This window comes from Macaca mulatta, chromosome 19, assembly GCF_049350105.2.
Source record: "Macaca mulatta isolate MMU2019108-1 chromosome 19, T2T-MMU8v2.0, whole genome shotgun sequence".
In the NCBI taxonomy this organism is placed as follows: domain Eukaryota; kingdom Metazoa; phylum Chordata; class Mammalia; order Primates; family Cercopithecidae; genus Macaca; species Macaca mulatta.
Genome location: NC_133424.1, coordinates 63059095 through 63074061, shown reverse-complemented (window position 1 = coordinate 63074061; position 14967 = coordinate 63059095). Strand labels below are relative to the sequence as shown.

Here is a 14967-nt window from a genome sequence, read left to right as displayed (position 1 = left end):
ATCCTAACCCCTCCCCATCACCCTGACCCCTCCCCATCATCCTGACCCCTCCCCATCACCCTGACCTTTCCCCATCACCCTGACTCCTCCCCATTATCCTAACCCCTCCCCATCACCCTGACCCCTCCCCATCATCCTGACCCCTCCCTATCACCCTGACCTTTCCCCATCACCCTGACTCCTCCCCATTATCCTAACCCCTCCCCATCACCCTGACCCCTCCCCATCATCCTGACCCCTCCCCATCACCCTGACCTTTCCCCATCACCCTGACTCCTCCGTTGTCCCTTTGACTCCTCCACTGTCTCTCATTTACCTCTTCTCTCACCCTGACCCCCACCCTATCACCCTCACCCCCACCCTATCACCCTCACCCTTCTCCATCACTCAGACTCCTCCTTTGTCACCTGACCCCTTCTCTGTCACATTGACCCCTCCACTGTCCCCCAACCCTTCCCTGTCATCTTGACCTCTCCCCCATCACCCTGGTCCCTCTGTCACTCTGACCCTTCCCCTGTCACATCGACCCCTCCACTGTCACTCTGATCCCTGCCTCATCACCTTCACCCTCACCTGTCACCTGATCCTCGCCTGTCCCTCTGGCCCCCATCACCTGCACCCATACCCTGTGCAGGTGTTTCCCTCACCTTCTTCCCCTCCTCCCAGCTGTCCTCTCCTGCCTGGACTCTGTTCTTGGTGTCCTCTCCAGCTCTGCCCCTCAGCAGTCCCCGTGTGCTTCCTGACTGCTCACATCCCCTTCTCCTGGCTCTTCCCACCCCTCCCATTTTATCTTAGGGTTTTTGAGCCACTCTGATATCTTTTCTCCGATGCGTCTTTAATCTCCTCCTTCCTCGCTGGCTGCTCTAGGATAAGGCTCTTTTCTCTCTGATCCACAGCCTCTTTCGTTATCACCCAAATGGGTATAATCCACCCTAACTCACAGGTGTGAGGATCCAATGAGGACACATACGAAAAACAGCAGGCAAAATGGCTCACACAAGAGTGTCTCCCTCCACTTGCCACTTCTCTACTGCCTTTATCTTCTGGAAGGTTCTGCTGTCTGATACCACACAGCTGCAGGACAGGACAGAAAGCCAAGCAGAGTATTGGGCTGTGGCTGAAGGAGATGGGGGAGGGGGTCAGAAAAATATTCAGCAAAGCAGAGAAGGATTGAGCAGGCTGAGAAGCGCTTAGAGAGCAGCATGGCAGGAAATCCGTCAAAGCAGGGATGCCTTCAGGCGACAGCTCCTGACACCTGCTTGGAACTGGCTCTGTGCTGTTTGATGGGAATGTTCAGAGGAACAGGCTGGGATTTTGTCCTGGAGTTGCTCCCCACATCTTGTCAGGGCTTCTTATATTGTTTCCAATGAGTTCTTCCTTCTGCAAATATTTATTGAGCACCTACTATATCCTGGACCCGCTGCTGGGCTCTCAAGGTCTCTCTCTTTTTTCAGTCAAACAAAGTAACTTCCTTTACAGAATTTACATTTGAAAGAGGAGACTAGGAGAATTAGATTCTGCTGTACCTGAGGGGGAAAAAGCAAATAATAGTGACTTGACCAAGAAAAATGCTTTTATCTCTCTCTTGTTAAATAAGTGTGGGGGCCAGGCATGGTGGCTCATACCTGTAATCCCAGCACTTTGGGAGGCCAAGGTGAGTGGGCAACATGGTGAACCCCTGTCTCTAGTAAAAATACAAAAATTAGCTGGGTGTGGTGGTGGGCACTTATAGTCCCAGCTACTCAAGAGGCTGAGGCAGGATAATCACTTGAACCCAGGAGGTGGAGGTTGCAGTGAGCCAAGATCATGCCATTGCACTTCAGCCTGGGTGACAGAGTGAGACTCCCATCTCAAAAAAAAAAAAAGTATGAGATAGGGAGTCTCAGGCAGGTTAGCAGCCTCCATGGTCTTAAAGACCCAGAATCCTTCTCAATTTCTGCTCCACCATCCTCGCCATGTTTCCAACTGCAGACTGGCCTCATAATCCAAAATGGCTGCTGGAGCTCCAGCTATTGCACCAGCATTCCAGGTAGCAGGAACAAGGAAGGGTAGAAAGGCAGAAGGGCAAAAGAGGGCACCTTGCAGCCTCTTGAGTTAACTCCAAGACATCCCAGATGTAACACACAACATTCCTACTTGTGCATCCGGGTTGGCCTTCCTTTGTCATATGGCCACACCTAGCTGCAAAGGAGTCTGGGAAGTGTAGTCTCTCAAAAGGTGCCAAATAAGATTGGCATTTTCTTACCAAGCAAATAGAGTAGAAAGAGTATTGGGGTGGGCTGCATGCCCAGGGAGACAGACAGTAAACAAGCAAGCAAGTGATTATGATGACTCCAAACTGGCATAAGTTAAGGGAGTTATGAACAGAGTAATAGGAGGAAGCCTCTCCAGAGAGACCTTGTGGCCAAAATCTGAAAGAAACCTGAAACTTGCAGGTCCTAACCAATCCCACCCTTCTATCACCTGTCTGACCTCAACTCCTGCCCTTTAGCTCCTGGCCTCCTTCCTAGTCCTCCTGAGCCTGCCTGGCTCACCCTCACCTCAGGGCCTTTGCACCTGCTGTTCCACCTGCCCGGAACACTCTTCCTCTACACATCATTATGCCCCCTCCTTCCCCTCCTCCAGGAGTTTGCTCAAATAATACCTTCTCAGTGAGGCCTTCCTTGACCACCTTATTTTATTTACTTTGAGACAGGGTCTTGTTCCGTTACCCAGGCAGGAGTGCAGTGGCACGATCACAGCTCACTGCAGCCTCAAACTCATGGGCTCAAGGAATCCTCCCATCTCAGCCTCCCAAGTAGCTGGGATAACAGGCACATGCCACCACTAATTTAAAAACAAATTGGGGAGTAGAGACAGGGTCTTGCTATGTTGCCCAGGCTAGTCTCGAACTCCTGGGCTCAAGCAATCTTCCTGCCTCTTGGAGTGCTGAGATCACAGACAGGAGCCACTGTGCCTGGCCAGCCCTTTTATTTTATTTTATTTTATTTTATTTTATTTTATTTTATTTTATTTTTTTAGACAGAGTCTTGCTCTATCACCCAGGCTGGAGTGCAGTGGCACGATCTTGGCTAACTACAACCTCTGCCTTCAGGGTCAAGCGATTCTCCTGCCTCAGCCTCCCTGGGACTACAGGCATGCGCCACCACGCCTAGCTAATTTTTTTGTATTTTTAGTAGAGATGGGTTTCACCATGTTGGTCAGGCTGGTCTCAAACTCCTGACCTCAAATGATCCACCCACCTTGAACTCCCAAAATGTTGGGATTAAAGGCGTGAGCCACCGCGCCTGGCACCAGCCTGTATTTTAAATTACATTCTCCCTCTCTCCTCCCCCTTACCTCCATCTGACCCGTGTTATATTTTATGAATTTATGTTGTTTATGGCCTGCTTGGCCTTCCTGTGGGCCAGGACATTTGTCTAATTTGTTGTATCTTCAGTATCTGTCACAGTCCCTGGCATAAAGGAAGTCCTCAATAAATATTTCTGGAATGAATGAATCAATGAGACAAACATAGAAACAGGCAGTCCCAATCCAGGGAGGGATTACGGTGAGAGGCGTGTGTTACAGACCCCAGGAAAGTCTGGACTAGAACCAATACAACTCTCTGTGATGATGAAATGTTCCACATCTATGCTGTCCAATTTGGTAGCCACCAGCCACAGGTAACTGTTGAATATTTCAAATGTGGCCAGCACAGCAGAGAAATTGAATTTTATAAATTAATTTTAATTAATTGAAATTTACACTTGCCTTTTTGGTTTGTTTCTTTAGAGACACAGTCTCACTCTGTCATCCAGGCTGGAGTGCAGTGGTACAATCATAGCCCAGTGAAGCCTTGAACTCTGGCACTCAGGTGATCCTCCCACCTCAGCCTCCCAAATAACTAAGATGACAGGCGTGTGTCACTATACCTGGCTAATTTTTTTTTTTTTTTTTGAGACTGAGTGTCACTCTATCACCCAGGCTGGAGTGCAGTGGTGTGATCTCGGCTCACTGCAACCTCCACCTCCTGGGTTCAAGTGATTCTCCTGCCTCAGCCTCCTGTATAGCTGGGATTACAGGTACACGCAGCCATTCCCAGCTAATTTTTGAATTTTTAGTAGAGATGGAATTTCACCATGTTGGCCAGGCTGGTCTCGAATTCCTGACCTCAGGTGATCTGCCCACCCTGGCCTCCCAAAGCGCTGGGATTACAGACGTGAGCCACCGTACCCAGCAATTTTTGTAATTTTTATTTTTGTAAAGACAGAGTCTCCCTATGCTGCCCAAGCTGGTCTCAAACTCCTGGAGTCAAGCGATGCTCCCTAATGTTGAGATTTCAGGCATGAGTCACCATATTGGCCGGAAATGCACAGTTGAATGGCTAGTGGCTGCTCTAAGGGGCACTGCAGTCCTAAAGGAAGGGGGTAGCTGGGCCAGGGTGCAGGGCTAAGATGATAGAGCTTTTCCAAGCAGAACACAGAGCCCAGTGAAAGGATGTTCCAAGCAGAGTCTCGGAGGTGAGAATTGAGGGAACTGGGCATGGTTATGGCTGGAGGAAAGAGGCAGGAGGGGGTACAGTGGGAAGTGCAGGAAGTGAGGGTTCATCCCAAAGGTGGGGACTTCATTCCGAGAGGGTTTCCTTTCTCTGCACTTCTGGTCTCAAAGATGGAGAAGGGAGACACATGGGAGACCTGGCAGAAGCTGGGGACTCCGGGCCCCTAAGTGTCTGACCTTGGCTGATTCTCCCCGTTACTCATCTGATGCTTGTAGAACAGCAGGCCCTATGTGGCGACTGGGGACTCAACGGGAAACGAGACTGATAAAGTCACTACCCTACCCTCGGCAGGTTTCATAATGATTTCTGTGAACCTTAGGCACTTTTGCTCTTCTGCATTAAAAAAAAAAAAAAAAAAAAAACAAAAAACATTGGCCAGCAAGGTATCTCATGCCTGTAAATCTGAGCATTTTGGGGAAGCCAAAGTGGGAGGACCGCTTGAGCTCAGGAATTTGAGATGAGCCTGGGCAACATAGCAAGACCTCGCCTCTGCAAAAAAAATTTAAAAATTAACTAGATGTGATGGTGCCTGCCTATAGTCCCAGCTACTCAGAAGGTTGAGGTTGGGAGCGCTTGGGCCTGGGAGGTCAAGGCTGCAGTGAGCCGTGTTAATGCCACTGCATTCCAGCCCTGTCTAAAAAGAAAAAAAAAAAAAAAGTTTAAATGTTATTATTTTGTTGCTGCAAAGACCAATATTATCCAGGGTAGAATTTTTTCTTTTTTTTTTTCTTTCACTTCTACTTTGAAAAGAAATTAAAACATTTCCTCTAAAAGCATCATGGGCCCTAGACACTGTAGGTGCGATGCCTGGGATACATCGGCCCTGCCTTCAGGGAGTTTCTAGGCTAGTGGAGGAAACAGACAGCAAGTAAACAAGACGGTTTCTAGGGAAGAGAGATGCTGTGAAGAAAATGGGACAGAGGGAAGTGCAGTCTGGGCAGGGGGCCGGGGAAGGTCTGGCCAGGAGAACTTAGCACTGAAAAGGAACTGTGACAATAAGAGGGAAAGCTGTTGCCGAGGGAACCAGGGCTTGCAGGTGTTCTCAAATGAGGGTAGACCTGGGGCTGACAGAGGAGAAGGAAGAGGTAGGAGTGGAGGCGGACCAAGGGAACAAGTGGGAAATGTGGGCAGAGGCTGGGTCCTGCAAGGTAGACGTCTTTGTGTGGGCTTCCCTAGAATGGGAGCCTGAGGTAGGGATTCCTGTACTAAGGGTTTGCTAAGGGGGAACCTTCAGGGAGTGCAGGAGACTGGCTGGGGCTGTGGAAGGAGGTCAGCAGACGTGGTTCTCGCTGGAGTGGGAACCCGTGGGGTCAGGCTGGGCACCCCCGCTTTAGTGCTGCCTCGGACCTCCATATCAATCATGGGCTGTGGGCTGCTCCAGGAAGCAGGGACACATAATGGACTGGGCGAGTCCGGGACTCTGAAGGAGGGTGATTCTTAAGGGCTGCAGGCAGGTGACACTCCCAGCAGTGGGAGAGGGATGGGATGCCGCATCCAGGGGGAGGGCAGCTGCAGGGGTGCCAGCAATGCCTGCCATGGAGGGTCTTGTAGACCAGAGCTGGGAGTTTGGTTCCCTCCGATCTCCTCCTAACTGACATGGGATTTCAAGCAGGGGCAATAGCATGCTTTTTGAAAATGCCTCTTACTCGTGTGTGGAAAACAGACCGGAACAGGGTGGGGGATCGACGATGGCAGCAGGAAGACGAGGGAAGAGGCTGCTCCGTCCTGGAGAACACTGGTGGGGACCTGGACATGGGCAGTGGCTGGAGGAAGGAAGCAGAGCAAGAGTCGATGGAAAATCTGCTTTCTTCTCCTTTCTTTCTCCCTCCTGCCCCGACTCAAGGCTTTTCATTCCCCCAGAATTCCTTTTTGCCTTCTTCTTCTTCTTCTTCTTCTTTTTTTTTTTTTTTTTTTTGAGACAGAGTCTTGCTCTTGTCACCCAGGCTGGAGTGCACTGGTGCGATCTTGGCTCACTGTAGCCTCCACCTCCCGGGTTCAAGCGATTCTCAAACCTCAGACTCCCGAGTAGCTGGGATTACAGGCGCCTGCCACCATGCCTGGCTAATTTTTGTATTTTTAGTAGAGACGAGGTTTTGCCATGTTGGCCAGGCTGGGGCTTGCACTCCTGACCTCAGGTGATGGTCCTGCCTCAGCCTCCCAAAGTGCTGGGATTACAGGGGTGAGCCACGTCGCCCAGCCTCCTTCCACCATCTTCACACTGCTCTCCCTTCCTGCAGGGGCTTAGGGAAGGAATAGGGGGCAGCCGTGTGGTGAAGCCACAAGCCTCTCTGCGCTCACTGATCTCTCTCTGCTATCTTTTCTCTCTCTCCCCCTCTGACTGCCACCCCAAAGTCGAGCTTCGATCCCCACCACCGTGCCCAGCCAAGTTACGAGCGTCCTTCTTTCCTGCCTCCAGGACCTGGGCTGATGCTCCGGCAAAAATCTATCGGTATGCCACCCAAAAGAAGAGATGTGGGGGCTGGGGGAGGCCAGGAATGTGACAGTTTAGGAAAAGCAAGCGGACTTGGAAATGTTTTCTGCTTCCAGAGAGACCATAGTTTCATCAAATTGGGTTGAGAGTTCAGGCTTTGGAGATGGGTGAACTTGGCCATGATCCTGGCTCCCCTCCTTCCCAGCTGTGTGAACTGGGGCAGGTGGCTTCACTTCTCTGGGCCTCTGGCTCTACATCTAGAGAATGGGGATGCAGTGAGCTAAAGCCCCTGCTACAGCTTTCTGGTTCTTTCTCTTATACCAGATTCCATCCATTCATTCATTTTACAAGTGTTTACTGAGCGCTCGCCACATGCCAGGAATTGTTCTAGAATAGGGATATGTCAGCAAATAAAACAGACTAAAGGTTCCTGCCCTCATGGGGCTTGCCTTATAGCAGGGGAAGACAGATAATGGATTATAAGGATGATAAGCAAGAAAATTATCTAATATGTTAGCAGTTGTATGTGCTATGGAAAAAAAAAGAGTGGGCCGGGTGTGGTGGCTCACACCTGTAATCCCAGCACTTTGGGAGGCCAAGGCGGGCGGATCACAAGGTCAGGAGATCGAGACCATCCTGGCTAACACAGTGAAATCCTGTCTCTACTAAAAATACAAAAAAGTAGCCGGGTGTGGTGGCAGGTACCTGTAGTCCCAGCTTCTTGGGAGGCTGAGGCAGGAGAATGGTGTGAACCCGGAAGGTGGAGCTTGTAGTGAGCCGAGATCGTGCCAACGCACTCCAGCCTGGGCAATAGAGCGAGACTCCATCTCAAAAAAAAAAATAAGTGAAAAAAAATAGTAGAGTAAGGTAAGAGATCGCGCCATTCCACTCCAGACTGGGCGACAGAGCGAGATTCCGTCTCAAAAACCAAACCAAACCAAACAAAACAACACCTAGAGATGAATTGGGGAATCATGAGGCTCTCTGGGGCTAAGGCAGTCCAGGCAGAGCGAACCACTTCTGCAAAGGTCCTGAGGTCGGGCTGAGTCTGGTGCGTTTGTAGAACAGGGAGGAGGCCCGTGTAGCAGGGGCCGAGTGAGCACTGGACATGAGGGCAGAGGGGGACAGGGTCCCAATCCTGCAGGGTCTGGGGAGTCATGGTGAGGACTTGAACCTTTGCCCTGAGTGAGGTGGGTGCATGGCCAAGGCTCTGAGCAGAGGAAGGACATGAGCTGACTTCAGTTTTAACAGAAATCCTCTGGCTGCTGTGAAGGGACTAGATTGAAGGGGATGAGCTGGGAAGCCCAGGGACCAAAGAGGAGAGGTGACAGCTATTGCTATCCAGATAGGAAATGATAGTGGCTGGCCCAGGGTGGTGACTCTGGAGGGGTGAGAAGGGACTGGATTCCGGATATGTTTTGAAACAACAGGATTTGCTGGTGGATTGGATGTGGGTGACGTGAGGAAGAAAGCTACTAAGGGTGGCTGCAGGGTTTTCAGTCTTAGCGCCTGAAAGGACAGAAATGCTGTTTGCTGCGGTGGTAGGGGGAGACGGTGGGCTGGGCAGAGTCTGTTGGGGAGGAGATGGGGAGATTGGGTTGGAGAGTTTCGAATCGGAGATGCCTGTGAGACAACCAGCTGGGTGTGGGTATCTGAATATAGGAGCCTGGAGCTCGGGGCTGAGGATGGGGCCCCAAGCATAAACGTGGGCGTCCACAGCAGAGAGGCAATGAATGAAGCTGGTCACTGGTTGAGAGGGAGTAGTCAGAGGCGAGAAGAGGGTCAAAGACGGAGCCTTGGCAGTGAAGTAAGCAAAGACTTAACTCCTGCACGCCTCCTGGAGTTGTTTTTCCCTGACTGGATCCAGCTTTTCCCCAACTCCTGGCGTTCAAAGTCCACCAGTGTGAGTCTTGCACTCCCACTGAGTGTGGGGTCCACCTGGCTCTCATCGTTTACCTGATTGTTTTTTCTATAGATCCGCTCCCTTTTAAACTTTAGCCTCGGCCGGGCGTGGTGGCTCACGCCTGTAATCCCAGCACTTTGGGAGGCCGAGGTGGGCGGATCACAAGGTCAGGAGATCGAGACCATGGTGAAACCCCGTCTCTACTAAAAATAGAAAAAATTAGCCGGGCGCAGGGGCGGGCGCCTGTAGTCCCAGCTACTCGGGAGGCTGAGGCAGGAGAATGGCGTGAACCCGGGAGGCGGAGCTTGCAGTGAGCCGAGATTGCGCCACTGCACTCCAGCCTGGGCGACAGAACGAGACTCCGTCTCAAAAAAAAAAAAAAAACAAAAAAAAAACTTTAGCCTCATCATAAGTGGTTCTCTCTGTAGAATCACAGCTTTGACGTGCTGGTTGCACTTCTTTCCTGCATATAAGTGAAAAGAAACACGCATCTATGCATAAACACGAGGGACTATCTCTTCCCAGCTCCAGCCGCTTTTGCTGGCCCCAAACCATTCACTGAGCCTTTGAACGGAATTAGAAAACGGCGCCCCCTCCTGGCATGGGGAGGAAGTTCCGCCGAATTTCAGTTTCCTCACCTTGCGGTTTGCAGTTGTGCGGTGCACAACCTGTACCTCTGTATGAAGCAGATTTGGGTTTACCCCAAATAGGGAAGAGCTGGGCGAGTCCACGTGAAGTTCCTGGCATATACGGGGTGCCATTCTTGTTATTAGTATTGTTGCGGTTCTGTGGGATAGTGGAGCAGGGAGTCCCTCTCCACCAGGGTCCCCCTCCCTGATCCTCTGTATCTCCCCAGGGGCGGCAGAAGATGACAGACCTTACCTAGCACCCCCAGCCATGAAATTCAGCCGCAGCCTGTCTGTGCCTGGTTCGGAGGACATTCCCCCGCCACCCACCACGTCCCCGCCGGAACCCCCCTATAGCACACCTCCAGCCCCCTCCTCCTCAGGGCGCCTCACCCCCTCCCCTCGGGGAGGGCCCTTCAACCCCGGCTCTGGTGGCCCCCTCCCCGCCTCCTCCCCTGCATCCTTTGACGGGCCCTCCCTTCCCGATACCCGCGTGGGGAGCCGCGAGAAGAGCCTGTACCACAGCGGGCCCCTGCCCCCTGCCCACCACCACCCGCCCCACCACCACCACCACCACGCCCCGCCCCCCCAGCCCCACCACCACCACGCCCACCCTCCTCATCCTCCCGAGATGGAGACAGGCGGCTCTCCCGACGACCCTCCACCCCGCCTGGCTCTGGGGCCCCAGCCCAGCCTGCGAGGCTGGAGGGGCGGCGGGCCCAGCCCGACCCCGGGGGCTCCGTCCCCGTCGCATCACGCCGGCGCGGGCGGGGGCGGCGGCTCCTCCCAGGGCCCGGCTCTGCGCTATTTCCAGCTGCCCCCGCGGGCGGCCAGCGCAGCCATGTACGTGCCCGCCCGCTCGGGCCGCGGCCGCAAGGGCCCGCTGGTCAAACAGACCAAAGTGGAAGGCGAGCCCCAGAAGGGCGGCGGCCTCCCGCCCGCGCCGTCGCCCACGTCCCCGGCCTCCCCGCAGCCGCCGCCCGCCGTGGCCGCGCCCTCAGAGAAGAACTCCATCCCCATCCCCACCATCATCATCAAGGCCCCATCCACCAGTAGCAGCGGCCGCAGCAGCCAGGGCAGCAGCACCGAGGCGGAGCCCCCCACCCAGCCCGAGCCTGCGGGAGGCGGTGGCGGCGGCGGCGGCGGCTCCTCTCCCAGCCCCGCCCCGGCCATGTCGCCCGTGCCGCCGTCCCCCTCGCCCGTGCCCACCCCCGCCTCGCCCAGCGGCCCGGCCACGCTGGACTTCACCAGCCAGTTCGGGGCCGCCCTGGTGGGGGCGGCCCGGAGGGAGGGGGGCTGGCAGAATGAGGCGCGCCGGCGCTCCACGCTGTTCCTCTCCACCGACGCGGGGGACGAGGACGGCGGAGACGGCGGGCTGGGCACAGGGGCGGCCCCGGGCCCGCGGCTGCGCCACTCCAAATCCATCGACGAGGGCATGTTCTCCGCCGAGCCCTACCTCCGACTGGAGTCTGCGGGCAGCGGCGCGGGCTACGGCGGCTACGGGGCCGGGAGCCGAGCCTACGGGGGTGGCGGGGGCAGCAGCGCCTTCACCAGCTTCCTGCCCCCGCGACCCCTGGTGCACCCGCTGACCGGCAAGGCCCTGGATCCCGCCTCCCCGCTGGGGCTGGCCTTGGCCGCCCGCGAGCGAGCGCTGAAGGAGTCCTCGGAGGGCGGCGGGCCCCCCCAGCCCCCTCCTAGGCCCCCATCGCCCCGCTACGAGGCCCCGCCGCCCCCTCCGCACCACCACTCGCCCCACGCCCACCACGAGCCAGTGCTGCGTCTCTGGGGGGCCTCCCCGCCGGATCCCGCGCGCCGGGAGCTGGGGTACAGGGCCGGGCTGGGCAGCCAGGAGAAGTCCCTTCCAGCCAGCCCGCCCGCCGCCCGGCGTTCCCTGCTACACCGCCTGCCGCCCACCGCTCCCGGGGTGGGGCCCCTCCTGCTGCAGCTGGGGACGGAGCCCCCGGCCCCGCATCCTGGAGTGAGCAAGCCCTGGAGGTCCGCAGCCCCCGAAGAGCCCGAGCGGCTGCCGCTGCACGTGCGGTTCCTTGAAAACTGCCAGCCCCGGGCCCCCGCGACGAGCGGAAGGGGCCCCCCCTCGGAGGACGGACCCGGGGTCCCGCCGCCCAGCCCACGCCGGTCCGTGCCTCCCTCCCCGACCTCCCCGAGGGCCAGCGAAGAGAACGGGCTGCCCCTGCTGGTTCTGCCGCCGCCCGCCCCCTCGGTGGATGTGGAAGATGGCGAATTCCTTTTCGTGGAACCGCTGCCTCCGCCCCTGGAATTCTCCAACAGTTTCGAAAAGCCGGAGTCGCCCCTCACGCCTGGGCCTCCCCACCCGTTGCCCGACCCACCTGCCCCGGCCACCCCGTTACCCCCTGTGCCACCCCCGGCTGTGGCCGCAGCCCCTCCCACCCTGGACTCCACCGCATCCAGCCTGACATCCTATGACAGCGAGGTGGCCACCCTGACCCAGGGGGCCTCCGCCGCCCCTGGGGACCCCCCTCCACCAGGCCCGCCCGCCCCAGCAGCACCGGCTCCCCCTGCCCCACAGCCCGGCCCAGACCCTCCGCCTGGCACGGATTCTGGCATTGAGGAGGTGGACAGTCGGAGCAGCAGTGACCACCCGCTGGAGACCATCAGCAGTGCCTCCACGCTGAGCAGCCTATCTGCCGAAGGTGGTGGCAGCGCAGGGGGTGGGGGCGGGGGTGGGGCCGGTGTGGCCAGTGGGCCGGAGCTTCTGGACACCTATGTGGCCTACCTGGACGGCCAGGCCTTTGGGGGCAGCGGCACTCCCGGCCCGCCATACCCTCCTCAGCTCATGACTCCCTCTAAGCTCCGGGGCCGGGCACTAGGAGCCAGCGGAGGCCTGCGGCCTGGCCCCAGTGGGGGACTCCGAGACCCTGTCACCCCCACCAGCCCCACCGTCTCGGTGACAGGGGCTGGAACCGATGGGCTGCTGGCCCTGCGTGCTTGTTCAGGACCCCCCACGGCAGGCGTGGCTGGGGGTCCGGTGGCTGTAGAGCCAGAAGTCCCACCGGTGCCCTTGCCGACGGCCTCCTCTCTGCCTCGGAAGCTGCTGCCCTGGGAAGAGGGCCCGGGCCCGCCGCCACCACCTCTGCCTGGTCCCCTGGCCCAGCCTCAGGCCTCAGCCTTGGCCACAGTAAAAGCCAGCATCATCAGTGAACTCAGCTCCAAGCTTCAGCAGTTTGGGGGCTCCTCGGCAGCTGGTGGCGCTCTGCCCTGGGCCCGAGGAGGCAGCGTGGGAAGCGGAGACAGCCACCACGGGGGAGCCAGCTATGTCCCGGAGAGGACCTCCTCCCTGCAGCGGCAGAGGTAAGCGGGGGGCTGGTGGCCAACAAGGGAGGCCAGAGGGGTTGATGGCATAGCTGTGTCCCTTTAGGGTCTCAAGGTGGCAGAAAGGAAACAGAAACCAGGTTGGCAGGAGTCTGCTCTTGCAGAAGCATGCTTCCACAGATACTTTCTTTTTTCTTTTTTTTCTCTTTTTTTTTTTTTTCCTTGAGATGGAGTTTCACTCTTGTTGCCCAGGCTGGAGTGCAATGGCACGATCTCGGCTCACCACAACCTCTGCCTCCTGGGTTCACGAGATTCTCCTGCCTCAGCCTCTTGTGCCACCACACCCAGCTAATTTTGTATTTTTACTAGAGATGGGGTTTCTCCATGTTGGTCAGGCTGGTCTCGAACTCCCGACCTCAGGTGATCCATCCACCTTGGCCTCCCAAAGTGCTGGGATTACAGGCATGAGCCAACATGCCTGGCTCTTTTTCTTTTCTTTTCTTTTTTTTTTTTTTTAGAAACAGGGTCTCACTCTGTCACCTGGCTGGAGTGCAGTGGTATCATCATGGCTCACTTGCAGCCTCAAACTCCTGGGCTTAAGCAGTCCTCTGGGACTATAGGTGCATGCCACTATGCCTGGTCAATTTTTCTTCTTTTCTTTTCTTTTTTTTTTTGAGACGGAGTCTCGCTCTATTGCCCAGGCTAGAGTGCAGTGGTGCAATCTCGGCTCACTGCAACCTCCACCTCCCAGGTTCAGACAATTCTCGAGCCTCAGCCTCCTGAGTAGCTGGGATTACAGGTGCCCGCCACCACGCCTGGCAAATTTTTGTATTTTTAGTAGAGACGAGGGGTTTTGCCATGTCGGCCAGGCTGGTCTTGAACTCCTGACCTAAGGTGATTCATCCCACCTCGGTCTCCCAAAGTGCTGGGATTACAGGCATGAGCCACCATGCCTGGCCCTGGCCAGTTTTTCTTAAGCTTTTTGTAGAGACCAGCTATGTTGCCCAGGCTAGTTTCAAACTCCTGGGCTCAAGTGATCCTCCTGCTTTGACCTCCCAAAGTGTGATTACAGGTGTAAGCCACCTAGTCCAGCCTTTACATTTTCATTTATTTCAGTAGCTTCTGTTGTCTCCTCCCATCACCATCACAACCTACATCCCATGATGAACAAAAAGTTATTAACAGGCTGGGCATGGTGGCTTATGCCTGTAATCCCAGCACTTTGGGAGGCTGAGGTGAGCGGATCATGAGGTCAGAAGAGAGAGACCATCCTGGCTAACACGGTGAAATCCCATCTCTACTTAAAAAAATACAAAAAATTAGTCGGATGTAGTGGTGGGTACCTGTAGTCCTAGCTCCTCAGGAGGCTGAGGCAGGAAAATAACTTGAACCTGGGAGGCAGAGGTAGCAGTGAGCCAAGATCGCGCCACTGTGTTCCAGCCTGGATGACAGAGTGAGACTCCATCTCAAAAAAGAAAAAGTTATTAACAAAGGAGACTGGAGTGAGACCTGCTTATATTTGTTTCCTTGGTGAGCTGTGACTTCTTTCTGACAGTCCCTGAAATCTGTAAGTCCCTTGAAGCCAGTGTGGTTCAAGACAGGATGCAGTCATAGGTGTGGTTCTAGAGCCCACCTTCTCGGCTTCCAGTCCCAGCCCTGCACTTTCCACCTGGGTGATCTTAGGCAAATGAATCCACCTCTCTGCAGAACGGGGATGGCCTAGTGCCAGCCCAAAGAGTTTTTAAGAGGATTTAATATGGGTTATTGTTGTAACATGAGATGGGGGAAGAGGGGAGGCCTCGAACAAGAGCCCAGCAACTTCTACATGGGGAAATACAGGATGATGCAGATGTTTCCCAGAGCAGCCACTTAGCTGCATTGCCACAGAATTCGAGCCCATTCAAGACCTTCTAGTCCTAGAGAAAGTAGAGTTACATTTCTGGTTCAGATACACAGAGGGTTGGGAGCAGTTTTTAAATATCCTTGTCCATCTACAGAGTTCACTCGAATTCTGTTTGAAGGTCTGCTATCCAAATGTGTCTGACCTTCAAATGTGGGTTCAGGGAGGGTATATTTGGGGCAAAAGAAAAGAAAAAGGAGGCTGGTCACAGTGGCCTGCATCTGTAGTCCCAGCTACTCAGGAGGCTGAGGTGGGTGGATCACTTGAGCCTGGAAG

The 14967-nt window shown here is 55.4% G+C and overlaps 1 protein-coding gene and 1 long non-coding RNA gene across 2 annotated transcripts in view; one reads left to right on the top strand and one right to left on the bottom strand.

The window, feature by feature from the left end:
• The window catches only part of SHANK1 (SH3 and multiple ankyrin repeat domains 1), a 59452-nt gene that overhangs the window by 39708 nt on the left and 4777 nt on the right, over positions 1-14967 (top strand). Inside the window, exons 22-23 of the mRNA XM_015124667.3 lie at positions 6893-6989; positions 9731-12830. Of these exons, the coding sequence (XP_014980153.1) occupies positions 6893-6989; positions 9731-12830 (3197 nt within the window). The remainder of the gene's footprint in view (positions 1-6892; positions 6990-9730; positions 12831-14967) is intronic.
• LOC144337260 (uncharacterized) lies at positions 600-5198 on the bottom strand. Its single transcript, XR_013410114.1, has 2 exons — positions 5013-5198; positions 600-2132 (listed from the first exon to the last, which is right to left on the bottom strand). It is a non-coding gene; the product is annotated as an uncharacterized LOC144337260 (long non-coding RNA).